The sequence below is a fragment of the Passer domesticus genome, chromosome 6 (assembly GCF_036417665.1).
Source record: "Passer domesticus isolate bPasDom1 chromosome 6, bPasDom1.hap1, whole genome shotgun sequence".
NCBI lineage: Eukaryota > Metazoa > Chordata > Aves > Passeriformes > Passeridae > Passer > Passer domesticus.
Window position 1 is genome coordinate 6,624,651 of NC_087479.1, and position 22,995 is coordinate 6,647,645.

Genomic DNA, 22,995 nt, shown 5'->3' on the forward strand with positions numbered 1-22,995 from the left:
GGCGGCGCGGCAGCCGCAACTCCGCCGCCAGCTCCTCTTCCTCCTCCCCTCCTTCCTCCTGCTCCTCCTGGCGCGTCCCTTCCTACCTGCGAACTCCTCGCTCCGCGGCCCCCGCGCCGCCCGGGCCCCTCCGCAGACGGCGGCGGCCCCGGCTGAGCGCGGCCCCCGCTCCGCTCCGCCCCCCCCACCTCCCTCTCTCCCGCCCCCCTCCCTCCCCCCCCCCAGCCCCCCCCCCGCCGCGCGCGCGGACCCGCCCCGCGCCGCAGCGCGAGCCCCAATAAACAAGCGGCGGGAGCGGGGCCGCTCCCATTGGCCGCCGCCCCGACGCCCCGCGCGCATTGGGCCGCCGCGGACAGCACCCCCATTGGGTGGCGGCGCGGCCACGGGCGCGCGGGATTGGCGAGCGGCGGGGACCGGAAGAGCAACGGCGCGATGTGATTGGCTCGCGGCGGGACGGGCGGGAGGGAGGGGGGGAAGGACGGGGCGGGGGCGGGACGGCGGCGGTGGGGGGGCGGAGCCGGCGCGAGCGGCGCGCAGGCGCGGCGGCCGCGGCGTCGCCGGCGCCATTTTGTGCGCGGCTCTTTCCCATTTTAGGCCGCGGGGAGAGGGAGGAGCGGGCTCGCCAGTGGGATCGGCGGAGGGAGCGGCCGCGAGGCTCATCCTGGGGTCCGCTGAGGCGGCACCGCGTCTCTTCCCGGCGGTTTGACCCCGTCGCCGCGTCTTGGTGGCGGCCCCGCTGGCGGCGGCGATGGCGCAGGAGCGGGCCCGGCCGGAGCCGGAAGTGGAGCGGCCGCCATGGAGGCGCCGGGACCGCCCGCCGTGAGGGCGCGGAGCCGCCGGGGCGGCCCGAGCGCCCCGCACAGACACACCCGGGGTGCAGGTAGGGGCTGCCGCGGGGGAGGGCGCAGCTCCGCCGCCCTCACCGTCCCCGTGACGCGGGTGGGGAGGGAACGCGCCCGGCTCCTGCCGCTCTGAGCGCTTCCCCTCGGTTCCCTCTGCAGGAAGGCGCAGCAGGGACTGGGATGAGCAGTGTGGAGGGCTGAGGGGTTTTTGGGAGGTGTGTGGGGGTGTTGTTCTGTCTGGTTACCCGCACCTGTGGGAGTCCTTTGAGAGAGTCTGGTCTTGGAGACGAGCTTTAACTTTGTTAAGTAGGAGTTACAGGCCGAAGCCGATGATAAAACCAGCTGTTTTAAATTTAGTTTCACATTATGACGTATTATACAGAATTTGTTCTGTGGCTTATGGCAATACAGATGCATAATTTTTATTCTGAAGTAACAGATCCATAGTTTTTATTCCAGAGTGATGAGCATCTATTTGACAGTGCTCACTGAGCTAAAAGGATCACTCAGGGTTACCTGAGCAACCTGCAGCAACAGTGGGGGACCATTGTGTTAATTTGACAGAAATAGGTGGTTAATTTAGGTATGGTTCCCATGTAAGTTCTGCTTTGAAGGTGGCTTTTATATTTTTTTTAATTAAATCTGATGCTTTAGAAAGAGGCAGATAATGGGAGAGCTCTCTATAGAGCTCAGTGAGCAGAGGTGTGTGGTGCAGGTAAGCTCTGAAGGTTTAATAATGCACAAAGTACTCAAGACTCGTTTGGAATTGACTGCAAGTAAGGCCTGACATGGAGAAAAGGTCTGGAATTTTGTTTGGATCGAGGTTGTAAATGTAAAGATAGTTGAAGAGCTCTGCAAAATGTCCGGAGGTTGAGGGCTCATTTAGCCTTGAGGGAGCTTTGATTCTGTGCTGTAGTTGTGTTTTATGCAGGGGATAAACTGGAGAGTATCAGAGGAGAACCTACAGGAGACCTGGAGAGGGACTTTGGACAAGGGCATGGAGTGACAGCACAGGGGGGAATGGCTTTGCACTGCCTGAGAGCAGGCTCAGCTTCCATGTGAGGCAGGAATTCCTGCCTGTGAGGGTGGGCAGGCCCTGGCACAGGGTGCCCAGAGCAGCTGTGGCTGCCCCTGGATCCCTGGCAGTGTCCAAGGCCAGCTTGGATGGGGCTTGGGGTATCCTGGGACAGTGGGAGGTGTCCCTGCCCTGGCATTGGGGTTGGAATTGGATGATGTTTTTAAGGTTCCTTCCAACCCAAACCATTCTCTGATTCTGTGACTTAGAATGCATTATGTCTAACCCAAATGTTAACAAAACTTCCAAAATTCCATTTGAATGTGAACTTCTGATCCCTCTGTGGAATGTGTTGGGCAAATCCTGGCCTGGATTGTGAGCTGTCCTGAGGCATGGTTTGTATGTCTGTACTGAGTGTAGAACCATTCAATAAATAACAGTTTGTGATTGAACTAACCAGTCTTGTTTCTGATTTCTAGCATAAAAATCCTGCCCCTGTGGATGTGGCAGTTACAGCCAGCACAATTGGGAGGCTCGTGGCACGTCACCCACCAAGCTGCTGTGAGCAAAAGGACTTGATTTTTGTTCAGCCAGTGAGCAGGAGAGGTGACTTGTTCTTTTATGGTATTTTAAGCACTAAGAATGCCCAGTGGGCAGCTCAGCACAGCACAAATGTTCTCACACAGCTTAGGGGTGATGTCTGGTGTCATGGAATGAGAGCACTGTGCTTTTGGCAAGGCAGGAAAAAAGTCTGATTTTGATTTAAATATCTTTTCATTGGAGTAAGATATTCAGAACTCAAGAGTTACTCCATGGTACTGAAGTTTTTCATCCTAAATGTCATTGTTAAGCAGCTCTGAAACTTGAAGCCATCCTGGCTGTGCTGGATCTTTGCACTGTGCCCCATCCCCCTGTGCAAACCCTCACAGGGAAGCTGTGGGAGTGAGTGGAAGAAATGAGCAGAGGAGGTCACTTTGCTGAGCCTTTTTACCATGGCCTGGTGTGCTCACTGCACAGAGTTAACAGCTGAGAGGCTCCAGAGTGGGACAGTCACAGAAAGTCCTTTTAGGATCTAATCCCTCTGTAAACAGACACACTGTGAGGTAGAAACATTTCATTTTCTAGGTCAGTGTTCAAAGCAGCAGTGCTTGGTTATCTGTACTTTGTTAGTACCAAAAGCCTTGTAGATGCAGCATGGGAGATTTGCCTGGGGAAATGCATTTGAGTTTAGCTTGAACAAATTAAAAGCTTCTTAATTTAAAAACAATTAAAAGTATTAAGGCACTCTAAGCACGGCACTGGTCACGTGGAATTCTAAGTGATGGCTGTAAGTAAATTAGTAAAAATAATACACTTAAGCACTTGAAAATGTGTTTGGTGTATCAGTTGCAGAATGTACTTCTCCCAGAAATCTTGCCCAAAGTCTTCCATACATGTGGCACTTGATAAGAAAAAGTAAATTTAGAAATGTCTGTATCTTACAGTTCTCTTTAAGAACAGCAGAACAAGCAACTGTTGAATGTATCACGTGGCTTCCTTCAGATCACAGATAAAGTGAGAAGATTTCAGGGATAAGTAAGATGGTTTTATTCTGTTCAGTAATCACATACTGCTCTTGACACACTGGATTTTTTTGTAGCTAAAAGAACTCAGAATACACCTACAATTGCAGCCAAAATAGTGTAGAAACATTAAAAATACTGGATCTTATTTAAACACTGGGCTTCTTTCTGTGTGGTGAAGTACAGTGCTACTCTGTCAGACCTTGCAGTTCAGGAGACTTTTATTTCTGTTTCCACTGTTCTTTTTTTTAATGCTCTTCCTCTTGATGTTTTTGTAGTTAAATAGGCAACACTTCTGCAGATCCTCTGCCTATGTGAACTGCAGAATTTCTGTACAGACTAAGGTCACATGCTTCCCACAAAGCTTTATTATCTAAATGATTGCAAACTGCTCAGAAGGGCACTGTAAGAAGTTGTGAAGTGCATGTTTAAAGAGAAAAAAAATCCCAATAAATTTGAAATTGACAGCAAAAAATATCAGCCAGTAATAGCTGGATTATAAAAATGGAAGATCAAACCTTTCCTGGTTATGGAGAAAAAAATGTGCTGCACTGTTAAACTGTTAAGTTCCTTCATTTTTATAATTGTGTGAGACAGAGGGGGAAAAAAGCCAAACCAACTTGCATGAAACCTGTTAAATGCTTACTTTTATTTTCCCCAGCTCTGGGGCATTCCTGTGCTCAAGTTCAGAAAAATGGACATTTAATTATTCGGACATTTAATTATTTAAACATAACTTCATGCTGACTTTAATCATTGCTTGGGAGGGTTCCCACTGGAGAAGACACAAAGCCTGGCAGCCCTCAGGAAGCTGAATTGATGCTTTCTCCACTGAAGTTCAGTGCTGATTCTTGGATCTGCTCTGGGGATGTTCTGCAGCAGTGCAGTAACTTCTGGACATGAGTAATGATGAAAATATTTGTGATGTAGAGCACTGTCAGAAGTACTTGTGTGAGAAAAATCTCAGAACTGGGATTTCTATCAGCTCTGCAAAAACAATACTCACTTCATAGCTGCTTTTCCCAGTAACACCAGTAAAGTGATCCATGCTCAGCTGGCCAAGTTCACTGATCTCCAGGGAGGAGCAGCCCCATTTATTTTCCTGAATAAACCATGGCCAGACTTTGCTGTGCTTTGTGGCTGCAGGTGAGCTGGCACCCCCGTGTTGCAGGGAGGGCAGGATCAGTGCAGGGCTCACTGAGGTGCTCTTGGCAGCCCAGCACCACCAGAGCCCCCTCAGTTCTCAGCTGATGGAGCTGCTGCTTCCCCCACCCGTGAGCTGTGGCCTCTGTCAGGCAACCTCTGAATGCCAGACAGAAAATGTTCCTTCTTTTAAGACTGATTTGGTAATCTTGTGTTTGGACAGAACAAGAGCTGTGTTGTAACAGGCTATTTTTATTCTTTCTGGTATGGAATTTTATGATAGCTGACATATTTGTATCAAATGTTAATGTTGGCTAATTTAGGACCTACATGCTTATTGCCAGGGTTTACTTCAGCATGGATTCTAAAGCCAGTTTCTGCATGTTTTGGCACGTGGTATTATGTTAATCTGAATCTAAATTTCTGTTTCGTTGTCTAATAAAGGGATTCAGGATATGGAGTTTGATTACAAATACACTGAATTTCTTGTGTTATTTCTCAGGACTGCAAGTTCACGTTGGTGAGGATAGTTACAGCTATCCTGGGGAAGTCATGCAGTGTTGCAAAACGACTACACAGCACTGCAGGGAAGCTGAAGATTTGTGCAGCAGCTTTAATTTAGATGTGGCAAAGGATTCTGTCATCACCTGCAATCAAGTGATCAGCCTGTCTTTCAAAACTTGAAGTAGGTGCTTGAAGTCAAACGAGAATTCAGTTACTGTTGTGGGTAGCACTGCTCACAGGGCTGCTGAAGGAGAATGTTCTTACATATTTTTCAAAAGAACACTTTGGATGCCAGCAGTAAAGGTGAAGGATCAGATCTTTACATCTGCCTGTCATTAGTTCAGGCTTTCTGGATAACATTTTTCATGGCAGGCACAAGACACTGGTTAGTACCAGAAATGTATTTTGTGCATGTACAGGCTGCATCAGTGCATCAACCATTCCAGTGCTGTAAACTTAATTTTTTAACTCTCTATGCTTCTTAACTGGCTTCCAAATTATCTCTGCAGCATGCAGCCTTTTTTCTTGGCTTCTGAGGTGGAAACCTTTATTCCTGATGTAAATTCTTTATCTGTGAAAATTTTGATCTTTCAGGAGGAGAAAATACAGGATTTTTTTTACAGGAATGAAAGAAAAGTGTTGTTGGTAAATACAGTTACCCATCTACAGATTGAATTTATTTTATATTCTTGAAATAAACTTAAATGGAAAAAATTTAAACTTCTACCTGAATCTCTAAATAGTCTGTATTCTTCCTAACAAACTCAAATCTCTAGTTTATAATTACTGCTGCTTTAGTAAACTCCCATCTAAATCGAATGTACAGGGTAAAACTTGAAAGCAAAACCCATGTGGGTTTGGGAGTGGCAATTACTTATTTCATTGCTATGAAAACCAGCAGGAGAAAAAGTCTTTGAAGTTCTGCATGCTGTATTTGAAAAACCTTACTGCAGTCTTCTGAGTAAATTAAGATGCTGAAATGGAAGCTACTCCTCCATGAATATTGAACTTCCAAGATCTGCTTTGTAGCACCAGTGTGGTCATTTTTTCAGCCTTTTGTGATACCACACAGGGAGGGAATGTTTACTGAAGAGCTGATGCTGCCCACAGCTAAGATGTGACTTGCTGCTGACACTGGAGAGCTGAAATGGGTGTTTCACTTTGGTGTAGAGAACTGGCTCTGGCTGGATTCATTTCTTTACCTGTGTTAGATCTTCTCTGGGTCTTCTTCTTTGTCAGTGATCTGTCATGGGTAATCCAAAGTAAGACTCTTCCCTGTTTATCCTACCTGTTGCTAGTTTATATCTTAGACTGATTTTTTTCCCCACTGCTTCCTGGGAAGACTTTTTGCTGCAGCAGTAGCCATGTAAAAAAAGTGCAAGAAGGAAATAAAGTCATGTTCTCCTATAGCAGTGTCTGAAAAAGCTGGTGCAAGTGGCTTGCAGAGTTCAGATATTTACTGAAATGCATCTTTCCATACTTGTGGAGATAAAGAACAGGGTTCCAACACTGATGGTGAGTCCTTGGACATGGTCCACCTGCCAGAACAGGGGTGTCTCAGGCTTGTCAGCACTGATAAGCTGGTGATTAAAATACTTTATTGTTACAAATGCAGAGTGTAGAGCAACGTGATCCAGCAGGATCAGGACTGTGGATTCCCAGCCCTTCTTTGTAACCCTCCAGAAGCACTGTGTGTGTGACACTGCACTCTGTGTGTCACTGCCTGCAGCCTGGCACAAAGAGGAGCAGCAGCACTGCTGTTCAGCATGGCTGCTCAGCAAAAGAAAGCTGGGGAGGGCAGTGGTTACATGGCCTTTCTTCCAGGGCTTTTGCTTGTCCAAATTATTTCAATCACTGCAGGTTAATTTACTTTTCAGCCTCAGCTAATAAGACTGCAGTTGGTCAGTATTGATTCTTAGTTAAAAGTATTAATGCCTTCAGTCTTTTGAATTAAATGTTTTGAGCTGTAAGTAGCTGTTGGTGAGAATCTACAGTTCAGCCAGTGGTTAAATTCTGATTTTTTTTTCCTGCTCAGCCATCTTTTCCAAAGCTATTTTTCATTTGTCTCTGTCTTTTGGAGGATATTATTCCAGGTAGCTCATTTCCAAGTGGCCAGGGAGTTGGCTGCCCCATCAGCACTTAAGCTGTTAATTAATTGCCAGCCTGTGCTGTTTGCTGGAGTTGGTACCTTCAGGGATGTGCTTTCCCCTGCAGTGCTCCTGTGTAGTGTCACCTCATTAGCTACAGCCATAAACAGAGCTGTGTTGTGTTACATTCAGAACTCTGACAGAGCACAATGCATGGCTTTTTAGAGGGTTTTGTTATTCTGGATCAATGGAAGGTGTACTTGTGGGAGCGATCTGTCTGTCCTTGCAAGCAGCACAACAGGATACGCTGGTGTGAGGGTAGACACGAGCACTTGGCTGGGGGAGGCAGCTCTTGTTAAACCAGCTGATGGAAAACACTTTGAGCTACATTTTGGTTCAGCCTCAAAGAGCATTTCAGGTTTGTTTCTGTTCCTGATGTACATAGAAGTGTTTGGGGGAAATGGGCTCTCCCTTGGTGGGCTTTGTTGGCTGTGGGAGCACCTGGGGTTGGAATTGAAACTGAGCTTTGAACATTCTGCTGAAGTAGCTGGTGCTGCCTGTGCTGCTCTTGTCACCTGTTAATGCAGTCTCATGTAAGAGCTTGCTGTTCTTTCTGGATGTAATGAAAGGAGCAGATTTCCTGCTTCTCTAAAATCCCATCAAACAAGATTAATTTTAATTTACAAATATTTAGGCATCACTTGGGTGGGTTTTGGGGCTGTGTGGGTGTTTGGAATGCATCAGTTTTTGGGTGAATTCACTATAATTGAAGCTACTCTTAATCTGGTGAAATTGGAATCCTATTGACTGATTTTGGAGATGCAGACAGTATGTGTACCAAATTTTATCTAATTTTATGCAGCAATAAAGCACACCATGTTCTTTCTGAACCCTTGATTGGCTTGTTTTATCACATTGCCTAAAATGGTATTGTCAGTGGGCAGTTCCTACACTGTTTTTAGGGGCGACTTGAGGGGATTTCAGTTTTTTCCTGTATCTGAAGATATGCATGTGTTTGGACTACAAACTGTGTGATGCTGCTGCCTGCTTCATTCTAGTTGTCCATTTTTGGTTGGCACAGCAACTCGTAAGAGCCATTTTTAAACAACTGTTTCAGAGTCCTTTAATAGCAATGTACTGAAGATGAAAGAGCACTGTGTGGGGGTGGCTGCATCCATCTGGAGAAAGGAGATTTGGTTTGAGCTTGGTAGTAGAGCCTGTGTTCTAAAATACTAGAAATTATTTACAGTAAGGCAAGGCTTAACTCTGCTACCACTTGTTTTCTGCAACTCTGGGTAATTAGACATAATAGGCAGTGAGATGCTCTAGAAAGGAAAGTTACAAACAGTTGGTATCTCAAAATAGCTCTCAGTTCTTAAGTAGAAGTAACTTCCTTGCTGCATGCAACTTGAAAAACTGGTGGGCAGAGGAAAAGCTGGTCCTTGTCTTACAGACATGCAACTGAAAGAAGGAAATGGGGGGGAGAGAACAGACTCTGTGCTGTATTTTTGGTGCAATTACAGCATCAGAATTGTCATGACAATCAAAACTATTTTTCTCTTTGTAATCTTTCAACTGTGTACTTCATTTTAAGGTCATGCTGAGATGTGTTACTGAATTTGCTGTTTTGCCTTCCCTTCTATGGCTGTGGTTTTATCTTCAGGAAGAGACTTGCAAAACAGCCCTGGAATTGTTCCAAATCCCTTTCCTTAAGGGTGCCTGGGACTACACAGGCAGGAGCATCCCAAGCAGTGCTGCATCCACATGGACATCACACTCTCAGCATGTGGGGCTTTAACCTCAGGCCATGGAGCTATTTTTGGTGATGAGAAGTTACAAATGAATGACCCAATGCTTGGCATACTTCAGATCTGCATGAGACACGTTCTGCTTGGAATGTTTCCTTTCTGAGAGTCAGCACCAAATACAGAGGAGTAGTATTTCTTTTGGAGATGGCCTCGTGGATGTCTGCCACACAGGAAATTTCATATATGGGTTACTTCTAACAATCTTGCCATCATTTATTTCATCAGCAGTACTAGCAGTTGTAAAGAGGCTATTATCCAAGGCAATAACTTTTATGGCCTTATTAAAGTAACATAAAATTAATAATCTTGATGCACTAGCCTAAACTTGCTTTTTGAACTCTGCAAGTGCACTTTCGTATTCTAAAATCTGCCCTGGTGCAGTCATGGAGATGGATAAAGTAAACCAGATACTGGAGCCTATTGTTTTGTAATTTGTCACCTGCAGTTCACCTAGTCCCCTTCTTAATTTTCTTGAGCAAAGCTGCTGTGTGTGGACCTGCTGACTAAATAATTGTAACAAGGAATGTGACATATCCAGCCTCAATAAACAGCAGAGTGGTGATTCATGAGGCGCTGAGTAACAGCCAGTGCATGCGTGAGACTTAAAGAGGAAGCATCTCACTGAACAGGCTGCTCTTGTGTCATTGGTGGATCTGTGCTTCTTAAACACTCCTTGGGTGGAGGGATGACTTTGAGCTAAGAGGTGACTTGGTCTGTAGACTCTTCCTTCCTGCTGTTCTGTGTAAGCCCTGTGCTTTGGGTCTTGAGCAAGAACACACCATGGAAACCCTGAGCTTGAAGTGTTTCAGCATGGCAAGGACTGGAGTTATGCATTCCAAGTGGGTATTTAACTTTCTGCTGTGTTATGTGTTCCCATAAATGGCCAGAGTAGCACAAAGTAGGTTACTTGTGGAGCCTGAAGCAAGCAGTGCTGCTTTTCTGCTATCTTTAGATCTGAAACTTCCCAGTGCTTTGGGCAGAAATAACCCAAGCGAGACTCTCAGAATCACCTCTTGCTCAAATCTCTAATTCAGAAGATTTCACCCTGCCATTTGTTTGCCTTGCAAAGCATTTCCACATTTGAGTTACACTAAATTGTTATAATTGACTATTTTCAAGCCAGCTGGAAAAGCTAATTTTAATTTTAGGGGAGGGGATCCCAGCCTTACTTCTGTAGGAATGCATGCTGCCTGATCAGGTGTCAAACTCCTGTCTTTAGATGTTTAAGCCTGCAGGATATGGGAGTATCTCTAACAGAGCCAAATTTTTTTCCCCCTAGTCCTGTAATTAAAAGAGGGCCTCTGCAAAATACAAGCTTTTTGGTTGTTTGCAATTTAATATTATTTTGTCTTGTTCTGGAACAGATCTAGTTGTCATCTAAATAATCTCAGATCCAGCTTGAGCCCTTCTGGAGCTTCTTCATAAAGTGACTTCCCTCAGACAGCTCTGTACATTTAGAAGAAAATGGTCTTCAACATTAATTAAAGTTTAATCATTCTTTGCTGTCCCACTGCATTTTTAGTTCATTTGGTCAGTGTGGCCATAAGCAGCCACTTCCTTTTTAAAGATTTCTTTTCCTTCTCAACTCCACTGTTTGACATAGCAACGAGTAAATACTTCTCAGTAGCAAAACTCATTGAAGTTTCTGTTTAGCCTATCAACTGTGGAGTAAATTAGTGAAACATTATGATGACTAACACACTGCTGTATAATTAGTTAATTTTTAAGTAACTAAAATTAGTAAGTTACTTGTTAAATACAGTGTGGTTGCCTCATGGAACTGCAGGGTTACAAAAATAGCTGTCACAGGGGACTTGCAGTAGTTTTTCTGCTGGAATGAGTCTCTGGGCTAGATATCTGTTGTAATGTTCCTGGGCCTTGTTGACAAGAGGTAGCAATGCTGAACCTATGATCAAAAAGAATTCTGCTGGTTTTCTGTTTCTAAAGTAAAGGGCAATGTCAGTATTAAGGCAGCTTGTTTAGAATTCTCCTTTTTCCTCTTTGACCACCCCCCCCCCAAAAAAAAAAAAATGTCTTTTCTCACCTTCTAATACTCATTTTTTTTCTTTCCCCATCTACAGTCAGTGGAAATGAAAGTAGGTTTTTTTCCCTTACCATCAACAGGCTGAGTCTATACTCTGATAAATTAAGGATTACATTTGGAAAACAATCTGACAGTAATAATCATCTTGGTAATACTTAACTAAATTTTGTCATGACAGGCAAGACACTGGGCAGCACTTTGCATGTACTGCTATCTACAGCCTCTTGAAATTGCTTTTCATGGAACTTCTTGTTTGTTGTGAAAAGGTATAGAAAAGTTATGTGTTTATCCTCAAAGGAACTATTTAAATTGCCATGTTCTCCAAGAAGTAGTTATTTGGAAATTTTGGATAAGCAAGGACTTATCTCTTCATATTCCTTCAATTTTGTCTTTTAAATATACACAGCTGGTCCTGCTCTTCTTGCTGTACCCTGAAGTGTGGCAGTGAGTGTTGTCACAGCTCCTGTCCCCAGCTGTGAGTGGCTGTCAGTGACAGGACTGGAGGGGTGGATTGATGCTGTAGCCACACGAGGTTTACTGCAGTTTCCTTTTAGCAGCTCACAGCGTGTGCTACAAACACCAAGCTCATGGGTCTGATCCTGGACCTGATCATCCTCATGGCTCCCTTCCAACTCAGAATATTCTGTGATTTTAGGAATGGAATCAAGACACAATTAAGAGAATCAGGTACTTCCCTGCTGCCATTGCCAGGGAGTGGCAGATCAGCCTCAGCTGATGCTTTAAGGTGCTGCTGAGGAGTTTCCTGACTGGCACTGGCCTGTGACTGCAAGAGCTGAGTCAGCAGGAAGCTGCAGTAGTAAATTCAGTCTGGAGGCCTGGAATTCCAGGCTGACTCAGTGCAGCAGCTGTTACTGCTGCCTCAGGAGGAGGCACTGAAGGAGGCTGCCTGTCCTGGCCGTGACTAAGGCTGGCTCAGGCTGGTCCCTTCTGTCCCAGCAGCAGCTCAGGTAGCCTGAACTGACACAGTCAGAGCCACCTCCCTCTGCTGACCTTCCCCTGTCACAAAAAGGAAGTAGAACCTGTGCTTTGTAATCCTGGTACAAAGGAGACTGGAGAAGGCCAGGTATTTTGCAAACTACCTCTATAAAAATAAACGTGTAAGGGAAAGCTGCTGTTCTAAGGGTTGGTGAACATGAGTGTGCAGTCCTAAAGCTGAGGAGTCTGATTCATTACACAGGTATGCATTTTAGATTAGCAGGGCCATTAGAATTTTAACTGCATGTACAAACAAGACTTCAAAATTTAGCTGAGTTTTAAGGTGGTGAACAGAACAGTTTATTACTTTATGGAATCATAAGGGTTAGAATGGACCTGAAAGATCATCTCACTGCTCTCCCTTGGTGTGGGCAGGGTCACCTTCCACCAGACCAGGCTGTTCCCAGCCCCATCCAAACTGCTGTTTCAAAACTTTGAAGTGACTAGAATAGGCAGTCTGTTTTCCTAGGAAGTGGGGAATGACAGCAGCAAAGCTTGTTTTTCTCTTCTGGAAAGATCAACAATTGATGAAGCTGATTCAGAAGTGTGTTAAGATTAACTGCAGCTGAATAAAAGAGTTTAAAAATAGTTTGCCTCTTCAAGCATTAATTCCAATTACATTGCTTAATAGATCTCACAGCTTTAGAACTTAACACAAGCACTGTTTTAAATCGAATTAGTTCTTAATTCCTCCTACTCCTCCACTAAGCCTAGGCTGAGTACTTCAGATTAACATTCCTTTTGCTGCACTCCTGGTTGTTACATGGGCTGTTAGCTGTCAGTGTGCACATCACCTTAAACTATAACCTGCTGCTGGAGCTGGCCATGTTCTCATCTCTGTGCCAAGAGCAGTCACAGACTGGCTGTGAACAAACTGCAAACTCTTTAATCAAGGAAGAACAGAGTACTAGTTTTTAATATTAAACTGTGCAGCATTAGCAAGAGACTTGTCTGGTGTCTAAACAGATTGTTTTTCTGTGCATAGCCTGGCTCAAAGGGAGTGCTGTAGGAAGCAACAGCAGCCTGATAATGTCTTTCCTTCTCAATGTCTCTGATACAGTTGCTGGCCTATACATTTTGAAATAAAAGCTAACAGACAGTAAAATGGAAAATTTATTAGTGCAAGTTGGTCAGTTGGTTTCTTCCAACAAGTACACAACAGCATCCCATGCATAATGCATTATAAACAAACCTGGTCTAAGATAAGAAAAGTTGGACTTGTTTTGGAGTAACAATGTGTTACATATTGTCATCATCTGACTCATCTTCCTCTTTCAAAGATTCCTGTTTAAAAAAAGAAAGTGTCATTAAAGAACAGTCTAACAGTTGTTTTATAATTCAGCCTGCAATAAACACAATGAGGTTTGCTGCAGCTTCATCCCCCCTCTCACTGTGTCCACACCCTTGCAGTGAGCAGGACAGCTCCCATCAGTACATTTCCTTTTGAAGCAGAAAGACCCACTTGTGGCCGGCAGGGAATTAACAGTTTCTGAGAACAAGAACTATCCCTGGGTTACACTGTAGCCTTCCCTACTGTCCCTTCCCAGCAACACCAGCTCCCCCTGAGGGGATGTGTGTTGGGGTGATACAATTTCCAGGCAGCTCAGCAGTTTGTCAGGTGAAGCACTGCAACAACACCCAAGTCATAACTTACCTTGGCATATTTTTCTGCTTCTTCTCTGATGTCTTTGGGAACAATTTCATGTTTTCCATTGGTTACTGCCAATAAAAAGAATATATCTTAATTACAATTCACACAAGGAGCCTGACATACAGAGTGAATTTAAGAAGCAATTCTTAATTACAAAAGTTATAAATTTTGCTTTAGTTACAAAAGGTTATAAATTTTCTGGAGTGTTTATAGAAATTACAGAAATGCATTACTTTCTCCAACCCAGCTGAGTTCCAGCTCAAAAGCTTTATCCTTTACTTCATCGTGAACTATGTAGATTCTGAAAGGAACAGACAAAGAACAGATTAGAACAGACTGACCAACAGGCTAAATATACTTTGTTCCTGTCACAGATTTCTTCTGTTATTCTCATGATTAATAGAAGCTCTCCCTGTGCCTTCTCCCCCACCAAAAACCATCAGAGAATTTTTCAAGCTTAAATCTACTAATGTAACAACACCTTAAATCATTACAGCAAGATGTAGGTTGAGATGTTCAAGTTGCCCTGACTGGAACAAACACTGAGATTTAGATACTGCAGTACCAGGGCTGCATCACCACTGCCTGCTTCTGCCAGAGCAGTTATAACACAGCTTGGAGTGTCCTGCATTTCCCCTGAAAACCTTACTGCACTTCACACTTAACACTAAATCCCAACTTAGACACAGTATTTTGGGTCTAATCAGAAGTCTGTACATAAGATTTCCAATGTGGTGCTTATGGCGAACATGGAAATGGGAATTTAAACTCCAAGTGGTATCCCAGCATACACAGTGCCACCCAGACCAGTAAAATCACTGCCTAGCCTGTGGGACAGAAATGTTAACACTGCAATAACAAAACTCATTTGATTCATCCTGTGGCAGAACATGCAAACAAAGTGGAACAATCCTGGGCTGAGACACTCAAAACAGCAGAACTCACAATAACCTGTGGCTTCACTGTTTAAGAAGTCTGTATTCAGTTTGTTTCAGAAAGCACTAACAAGTCAGAAGTTGAAAAATACCAGCAATTTCTACCAAGTGTGGAAACCCTGGAGATAGTGGAGGAAGGCAAGATACCTTCAGCAGCACTTCCAGTGGAAGTATTATGAAACAAATATAGACTGAAGTGAACATTGGTGTCCAGGAAAATGCCCCTCTGTCCTTACAGACCCTCCTGTCTGCAAGCTGAGGTGATCTCTAGGCCTTTCTCATGGTTCAGCTGGTTACAAGCCTTTTGCAACAAAGTGTACACCTTCACAAGCTCCTGAAGAAATCACTGCTCTGGACAGTGCCTAGTATTTTAGGTTTAAAAGTTATTAAAATCTTTGCTACCTCACTCAGTGCTACTAAGGAGATGAATTTGAGCTGAAAAACAGAGCCCTGTCTAGAGCTGCTGCTGAGTTTGAGCTGAAGCAGAACTAGAACCAAAGTATTTTCATTATTATAAATTATTTTAAAATGTCTAATAATAATAATACAGCTATACTGAATGTATTCCTTTAAAGAAGCACTATTTTGCTTCTTTCCCAAGCATTTGAGGTTTTTTTTAGGCTGGGTCCAAGATTTCAGCATCATTTGTGGGCAGCTTCTCTCTGAAGCATCAGGTCATTGTTCAAACAACTCCTACTTCAGAAGCAGCACAACCAAGAAGTTTCCCTTCATCTGTCACCTGGTTTAAATATTTTAAAACCAGGGATTAGAGTCAGACAGTTTAACACACAACACCCAATTTAAAAGGAACAGCCTCAGTTTCAAACCAAAGCAAGCTCACCAGGCTGGATTTTTGTCAAGTTGGAAAAACAGGTCAGAGACTTACATTTTTGCAACTTCTTTAACAACATCACGGCAGGTCATTTCCTTCATCTGTAGGCAAAAGACACACAGCTATAAGATTTCTATCAAGAGTTTATCAATCTTCCACAGGATCAGAACAGGAGAGGCTGTGCATGTGCCTGATGAGCTTCATGTTCAGGAGTCAAAGGAACAGAAAAGGCCAGAACCACATTTCTTCTCTACAATGCACCTTCTGGCCTGCTCTATGCAAGTTATTCTTCCAGGGAAGAATATTACAACTGAAGGATTCTAGGAAAAAAATACTACTTGGAAATTCCCCAGTTTAAAGCACTCATCAGCTGAAATCTTAGAAGCTACACTGGTGATGCTGGCATCCTAAAAGCTTGACTTGTTCCTAGATGCTTTATGCTCAACTGCTGTAAAATAACCACATGGGAGAGCACCATATATTCACATGTAATACTGCTATTCCTTCTAGGCAGCATAGGAATACTTTTGGTCTTACCAACATTTTATGCAAGTAATTTTGGGTTTTAAGTAATGCCCCAAGAGGAGAATACTGTTTAACAACCAACTGCCTGCCTGAGCAAGGCATCAGCATCTCATTTCACATTTTCTCAGTTATAGCACAGTGTTTTGGCAGCTTCACAGTTAATCAGAACAAAGGCTGGTGCAAATTCCAGGACATAATAAACTTTGTGTTTTATAGATTGACTTTTCTGGCCTATGAAGCAGTAATGTATTTTCCTATATTTCTATAATGCAATTAACCATCTCTTCCAATTCCCCAAACACTTTCAAACTCTTAGTATGGCAGGTAAGGCACTGATGAAGGCATTAAGGTGACAAGAGTTCATGTGGAATGCCACAGCCCTTTCTGGGGTGAAGCAACAGGCCACAGAAGAAATGCCCGTGCCTGGTTGGACAAATGTGCCACCACAATCCCATCTGGAGAAGTTCCCTAAACAGAGACCTTTGTGACACTCAGTCCAGAACAGAAATGTAGCTTGTGTCACACAAACATTTAAATGATGATGTGTATTCATGCATTTTATAAAGTCAGCAGTCAAACAGCAAACACTAAAGCTCTACTACTGCCATGTATATTTACAAAAGAGAAAACTGAAGTCAATTTCATTCCCGTCATTATCCTTTTCCCATCCAGGTATGTAAATTCTGCAGACAATGAAAGTAAACAATGTGAACAGTTTTATCCCAGGAGTTAATCACGATCATGTCCACATATCAAAAAGTTGTATTAGTATCAGAGCTGCAGGAGATGAAGAGATTCAAGCAGTCTCCACACAACTACAAGTTTTCCCACAGCTGAGTTTCAGACATAAAATGCAAAGGATGTGATCAGTGCAGGGTTTTCCTCTTGCCCCCTCAGCTAACCAGAGTTTCACACACTGTATCCTCCCCAGCCAGAGCTGCTCTGCAGTCCCCCAAGGCAGGGTTCAAGTCCTGACTCCCTGCCTGCCTCTCCCTTTCCACCTGCACTCATCTCTTCCAACAAACAAACCTTAGCTGACCATCAGCTGAATCACCTCACAAACCTTTTGTACTTCTGGTTTTTCCCATCTTAGCTTTGACAAATGCACATTATCAAAATCAGCTGTGACCTGGAAACCTGCCCAGTCCACAGTGAACAAAAGCCATGGGCACAAGGGGCTGGACTGACCCCACAGAGCTGTGGCAGGATCCCACACTTCATTACTGGGGACACTGCACACCCCCCTAAGTGAGCACCTCAGCTGGGCCCTGTGCCACACCTCTGTTCAGGAATTCACATCAGTAACTGCAGAAGTTTTGGAAAATCCCAGCTCTGCACAGAAAATTAACTATTTGGAATAATTGTGTGTTACCCAACGCAGCACTGTCTCTTGCCAATGTGCACACACAGGAATTGAAATTATGATTCCCCAGGTGCCACAGTTCCAGTATGAAGATCAAATGATCCTGCAGGCTTCTTACCTTTAATTTGGTATTCAAGCAACTGAACCAGATTCAAAACTGAGTGAATCAAGTCTAGAACATTTCAATTTTTCCTGTAATTTTTCATTCATGGTGCCACAACACCATAAATAGGCTATTCTTAAAAATACAACAATCATATAAACTCTGAACCTTTCCATGAGCAGCTGTGACATCCCTGTGCAGACCAAAATAAGATATATTTATAACAGAGCATCACATAAGAAGTACATGAAACAGACCAGGAGGATTTGTTTCCATGTTGTCTCCACCTCCAAGGGTGTGAGATATTAAAACACATGAGGAAAGTGGAAATCTTTCAGGATTCTACCATAACTTCAATCAGCTAAAGGGACACTTCAGTATTTTTTGGTTTTGGCCTTCTCTCCACAGCCCAGTTTTTCCTTAGCAAGAGCAGCCTTTCTGAACTTGTTAAACAAAAGAATCATGTAAAACCTTTGGGAAAAAATAGATACAACACCCTGCACAATTCTGCCCTATGGTTTTTGTTCAGAATTAAAAACACATTTATACTTTTATATTCACTCACTTGGCTCACTGGCAAATGTTCAAGGAAATATTTCACCTGCTTCTCCTGCATTTTATGTATTTCAGGCACCCAACAGGTAACATGATAAGCCAGGAATATTTGTCTTGAGACAGCACAACACTGTTACACCATACCTGAAGTTTTTCTATCTCTGTTTTTGCAGCCTGCCTGGCTTTACCAATGGCACAACCCCAATAACCCTAAAAAAAAAAGAAACAAACAATATGCAAATGTAATTAAATACTAGACCCTCTACATCTCTTACTCTCACTTTGCACATGACAACCCCACCTTATTCATAATGAGAGGCCAAAAGACCTTGGTATTGTTCTCTCTTGGGGCACATCCCCAAATTGTTGAATAGAGCCCAATTACTACATCAGTACAACCACTATTGATAGAAATTGTCCAGTAATTCCTGGACAGAAATTTATCAGCTCCAAATGTTTTAATAGATTTTTTTAATTGCTATTACGAAAAATGGAAGAATGAACTAGAATTAGTTGGAAGAGATAAGTTTTACATGAACTACAGAATTTCTGCAGGATCCAAGCAAATCCTAAGCTAAACCCACCTACTGTGCAAATGTATTTGAAGTGTAAACACACAAAAATTAAGCATTTCTATTTCTCTCAACAGCCATGGTACTGGATATACTGCAAGAACATTTTAAGAAATCCAGCAGTATGGGTGTGCATCAACCTGTGTGTAACACAGAGCTGAAAATGCAGCACTACCAACAATTAACAACAATTCTATTTTGGTTTGGTTTGCTGCTGGCAGGCAGTGCCAGAGGAACAGCCCTCTCTTACCTAAGTATTTAGAGAAGGGTTATCCCTGCAATTGTTGCCTTTTGGAGCAGTGCATGGGAGTTTTCACTGGACACAGCCAGGTGGATGAACTCCCAGTTTCTGACAGACAAGCTTTAAACTAATTTCTCAGACTGCACTTCTAAGAAATGCACAATGTTTGTTTAACAAGGATGTGCAAAGGAGCAGCAGTGATTCAGCAGAGATCTTCCCAGGGAAAAGGAGAAAACAACAGCAGCTCTTTTGGACCAACACTTACTATTTCCCCAACTAGAAATTTTTAAAAGAGGAACTTATGCTAAGATGGAAATATTTTTGATACACTCACGTATGAAACTCCTGATGGATCAATCATGTACAGCTGTGCACCATCATCACTATCATAGGACCCCAACATGAAACTGGAGGACAAAAGAGAAATTAAAACCTTTCCTTGTAGCAGCACACCCAGAACTAGAGAGGCTACACCAGCTCAGGTTTCCTACACCCTTCCTGGAGCAGAACTCCTCCTGTCCTGCTACACTCTGTTGAGCAATTTGCCTCACAACAGCACCTGCACATTGCCAGAAACATTTTACTGATCAGTAACCTGGCAGCTGTCTGTTTATCAGTCCCTCTGTACCAGAATCACACAGGAGCTGTAACCTGCTCTTGGGGTGTCAGGGCAAGCAGGGTGACTGCAGAGGGAAGTTCTGCTTTCACCACCAGCACAAACCCTCAAACTTTAAAAACCTGGGACAAATTAACCAGCTCTGCAAAAGCCTGGCAGAGCCTTATGAGAACAGAAATTCCTCACCTGAGGTGTTAGACATGCACAAAAAGAAAGGGGAAGGGATTCTTTAGGAGATTAACTGTGGATTACTAATTCCAGGTTCCAAAAAAGAACTCAGACAACTGAAGCAGTTCTAGCAACTGTGAACCAAAAGACATTTACAAAGAGAGTGTGTCTGCAAGACTCACCTGCAGCCAAAAGGCCTGACAGCACTGTACAGGGTGTAGGCATGTACATACATGGCCACTCTGTCTGCAAGATGCTGCGTGCAAAAAGGAAAAATAAAACACTGGAAACCCTTATTGACAGAAACGAGGAATAAAACTTCATTCTCATGTCAAGAATAAAAGCCAAAAGCCCTGAGAGCTGCCCTGCTGTCTCACCTTCAGGGGGATGTCGTAGCCATAGTTAGACCTGAAGTTGGAGGCCTCCTCGCGGGCGATGTCTGCCAAGGAGCGCGCGTCTGCCAGGAGCCCCGCCACGGCCTGCAGGGAGAGCACAGCTGCCCTCACAGCCAGCACACACACACACACACACAGCTCCAGGGCTCTGCACGGAGCAACCCACGCTGCCAACTGCCTCCAGCCTCTGAACCTGCCCATGGCAGCGTGTGCTGATAGAGCTTTCCTTAGGAACGCCAATAATCGAAGTTGTCATCGTTCATTACCAACCTTCATTCATTATCACCTCATGGGTTACCAGACTGCACCAGCCCAACCAGTGCTTCACATCCCGTGTGTTCACAGGCTTCTCTCACACTGCAACCCTGCCTGGCACCTTCTCACTCCTGTCATGGACAGGCCTGTCCTCCACACGCCAGTCCCTAAGGAATTCTGGTGGTTTCCACATTGCTGAGAAGAAAACCTTGTATGCAGCAGGTTTTCCCTAAACACACCTTATGTGGTAACTGTGTAAAAAAGTACCATTTTAACATTTGTGTTTATATTTACATACAAGTCTGAACAACTGGAAAAGCATTCCTAACAATTTAGAACAGCCTCAATATTCTGCTTTAAGTCTGGGTTTTACTTATATATGTTTTAACGCAAAGAATAAATTACAGAACAGAGTAAAAAAACCACTGGCATTTCTGACTTTGTACACAGACACATCAACATTACTTTCTTAATCCACTTATTTTTGATTCTCTGATTGATAAATTTATCCTTTTGAGGATAAATCCTTTACAAAGGAGTGGCACTTACCATCCCAACGTGCCGGTCCACATTGAAGAGGCGTTTGTTGGAGCCCTCCTCGTAAAGCTTGGACAGGACTAATTTTTCTACTCCAAACACAACACCATCTTTGCATCTTATCCCAATTGCTGTACTGGAAGACAAGAAAAATGTCAGTTCCTCACAATGTAAAATACTTCACAGACAATCAGCAAGGCAGAAGAAACACGGACATGATTTCTCCCAAGGTAAGTTGGTCACAACTCCAGCACTAAGGACAACAAGGGGGTGGAAATAAATGGTCTTTAAGGTCCTTTTCAACCCAAAAATCATCCTGGGATTCTGTGATTCTAATCCTGATGTGGAGCAGAGAGACCCCTGGGTGACCCTGCCAATCCATCCTGCTGCCCCTAAAGCACAGCTGGGATTTCCACTTCCCAACATTCCTCACACACACTCCAGGGAGCAGAGGCACTCCCAGAGCAGCTTCAGCAGCTCTTGGATGTCCTCCATGACTTGAGGAATCCCTGGGCAGCTGATACACATTTCCAAGGAAGGTTCTGAGCATGCCTCAATCCACATCCCTAAAATGGCCTTTTAGATCAGAGCTCCTTTCACCACCACAGTTTTACCCTCATGTTTCTCTAGTCCAACAGCTCTGCTTCAAAAGAGGCCAAAAGAGCAGATATTTGATGCAGATATTTGTATCTTACCTGCTATTCTCCACAGCTTTCATAGCATATTCCACTTGGAACACTCTGCCATCTGGAGAAAACGTGGAAGCTGACAGGTCATACTGAAGAAAAAGACACAATTCTCAGGAAGAAAAACTCACACAGAATCACAGCATTTTCAGATCAAGCCTATTCATTTAAAAAAAGTCAAGACTGTCACTGCTAGAGATGAAGTCCCCAAAGCAGGCTGACCCCTTACATGAGATGTAGAAACAGAAGAAAACAGAGCCAAAAAGCCAGGAGAGGCCATTTCATCAGTGCTGCACGTAGCCACACTGCAAATCCTGGATGTGAAATCACTGAGCATTGCACAACACTCCAAACCTATGGCAGCTTTTGTCTGCCTTTACATTTCACAGAATCCCTGAGTGGTCTGGGTTGGAAGGAACCCTAAGGATTACCCACTTCCAGCCCCCTGCCAGGGCAGGGACACCTTCCACCACCCCAGGCTGCTCCAAGCCCCATCCAGGCTGGCCCTGGGCACTGCCAGGGATGCAGGGACAGCCCCAGCTGCTGTGGGCAGCCTGTGCCAGGGCCGCAGCCCCTCACGGGGTGAATTCCTTCCCAATACCAAACCCCTCTGTCCCTCTATTCCTCTTTGCCACATCCCTACAGCTCCCGGCCCAGAGTCCCTCCCCGCAAGCCCCCGCTTAATTTAAACGTATGGACCACAGGACTATATCCGAAATGCACAATGTGTACTATACAGAGGGCTACAGGCAGTGCATTATCCCGGCGCCCGCCCCGCCCCGCCGCCGCTTCCCCGGGCCTGCCGGGCCGCAGTGACTCAGCCGCCCGCAGCGCCCCGCAGCCGCCGCGCCGCGCTCGCCGCAGGCCCGAGGCTGCCGCGGGCCGGGCGGGGCCGGCGGGGGCGGGCGGGCGGGCGCGCTGTGCCCGCGGCGGAGCCGGCGCTGCCGCCCCTCACGCCGCACTCACCCCGGTGCCGATGGAGCTCATGGCGGCGCCGCTGCCAGCCCGTCCCGCGCCCACCGCCCAGCAACGCGCGCTCCCATTGGCCGCCGCGCCGCGCTCCCGGGGTGACGTCACCATACGCTACATTAAATAGTATGTAATTGGCAGCTGTTTCCACAGCGCCCGGCTAGCTCAGTCGGTAGAGCATGGGACTCTTAATCCCAGGGTCGTGGGTTCGAGCCCCACGTTGGGCGCACTAATTTTGAACCCCTCGAAGGGTTCCAGGCGGGAAAACGCCGGTTCCTGAGGGAAAAGCCTCGTGAGAAAATGAGTTTTTGTAAGTGACCTGCATGCAGGAATAACGTGTGCATAACGAAGTTGGAGCCGTGAGGAGCTGGGCAGTGGTCACTAAACAGTGTATACCATGATATTTTATTTTTTAATAAACAATGCAGGAAACAGACATTAATAAAATAGAAGCTGTGGGCTCCCTCACAGACAGAGGAACTACAGAGACACCTGGATAAAGCAGAGAGCTGGGCAAGCACCTGCATAGGAAATGTAACAAGAGGCAGGGTGGGATTCTCCATCTAGGATGGGGCAACCCTGGTTAAACAC

General features: G+C 44.8%; 2 protein-coding genes and 1 non-coding gene across 3 annotated transcripts in view; 1 reads left to right on the forward strand and 2 right to left on the reverse strand.

Moving 5' to 3' along the window:
• The window catches only part of ARID4A (AT-rich interaction domain 4A), a 47,111-nt gene extending 46,937 nt beyond the window's left edge, over window positions 1–174 (reverse strand). The window contains exon 1 of the mRNA XM_064423001.1: window positions 87–174. The gene's annotated coding sequence lies outside the window, so the exon portion shown is untranslated. The remainder of the gene's footprint in view (window positions 1–86) is intronic.
• Window positions 175–13,096: 12,922 nt separating this feature from the next.
• Window positions 13,097–22,469, reverse strand: PSMA3 (proteasome 20S subunit alpha 3). The gene is made up of 11 exons (XM_064423004.1): window positions 22,402–22,469; window positions 21,445–21,527; window positions 20,762–20,885; window positions 19,940–20,041; window positions 19,745–19,818; window positions 19,113–19,185; window positions 18,110–18,175; window positions 15,474–15,520; window positions 13,886–13,953; window positions 13,656–13,720; window positions 13,097–13,285 (listed from the first exon to the last, which is right to left on the reverse strand). Exons 1-11 carry the CDS (start codon window positions 22,420–22,422, stop codon window positions 13,241–13,243), a joined length of 768 nt encoding a protein of 255 aa, XP_064279074.1. The 5' UTR covers window positions 22,423–22,469; the 3' UTR covers window positions 13,097–13,240.
• Window positions 22,470–22,558: 89 nt separating this feature from the next.
• On the forward strand, window positions 22,559–22,631 carry TRNAK-CUU (transfer RNA lysine (anticodon CUU)). Its single transcript has one exon. It is a non-coding gene; the product is annotated as a tRNA-Lys (tRNA).
• The last annotated feature ends 364 nt before the right edge of the window (window positions 22,632–22,995 follow it).

Coding starts and splice junctions, on each gene's coding strand:
- PSMA3 (XM_064423004.1), bottom strand. CDS start 22,422: ATGAGCTCCATCGGCACCGGG. Junction 19,186..19,744: donor GTCAGGCCTTTTGGCTGCAG/GTGAGTCTTGCA, acceptor TTTGTCCTCCAG/TTTCATGTTGGGGTCCTATG. Junction 13,721..13,885: donor ACTCAGCTGGGTTGGAGAAA/GTAATGCATTTC, acceptor TTTTATTGGCAG/TAACCAATGGAAAACATGAA.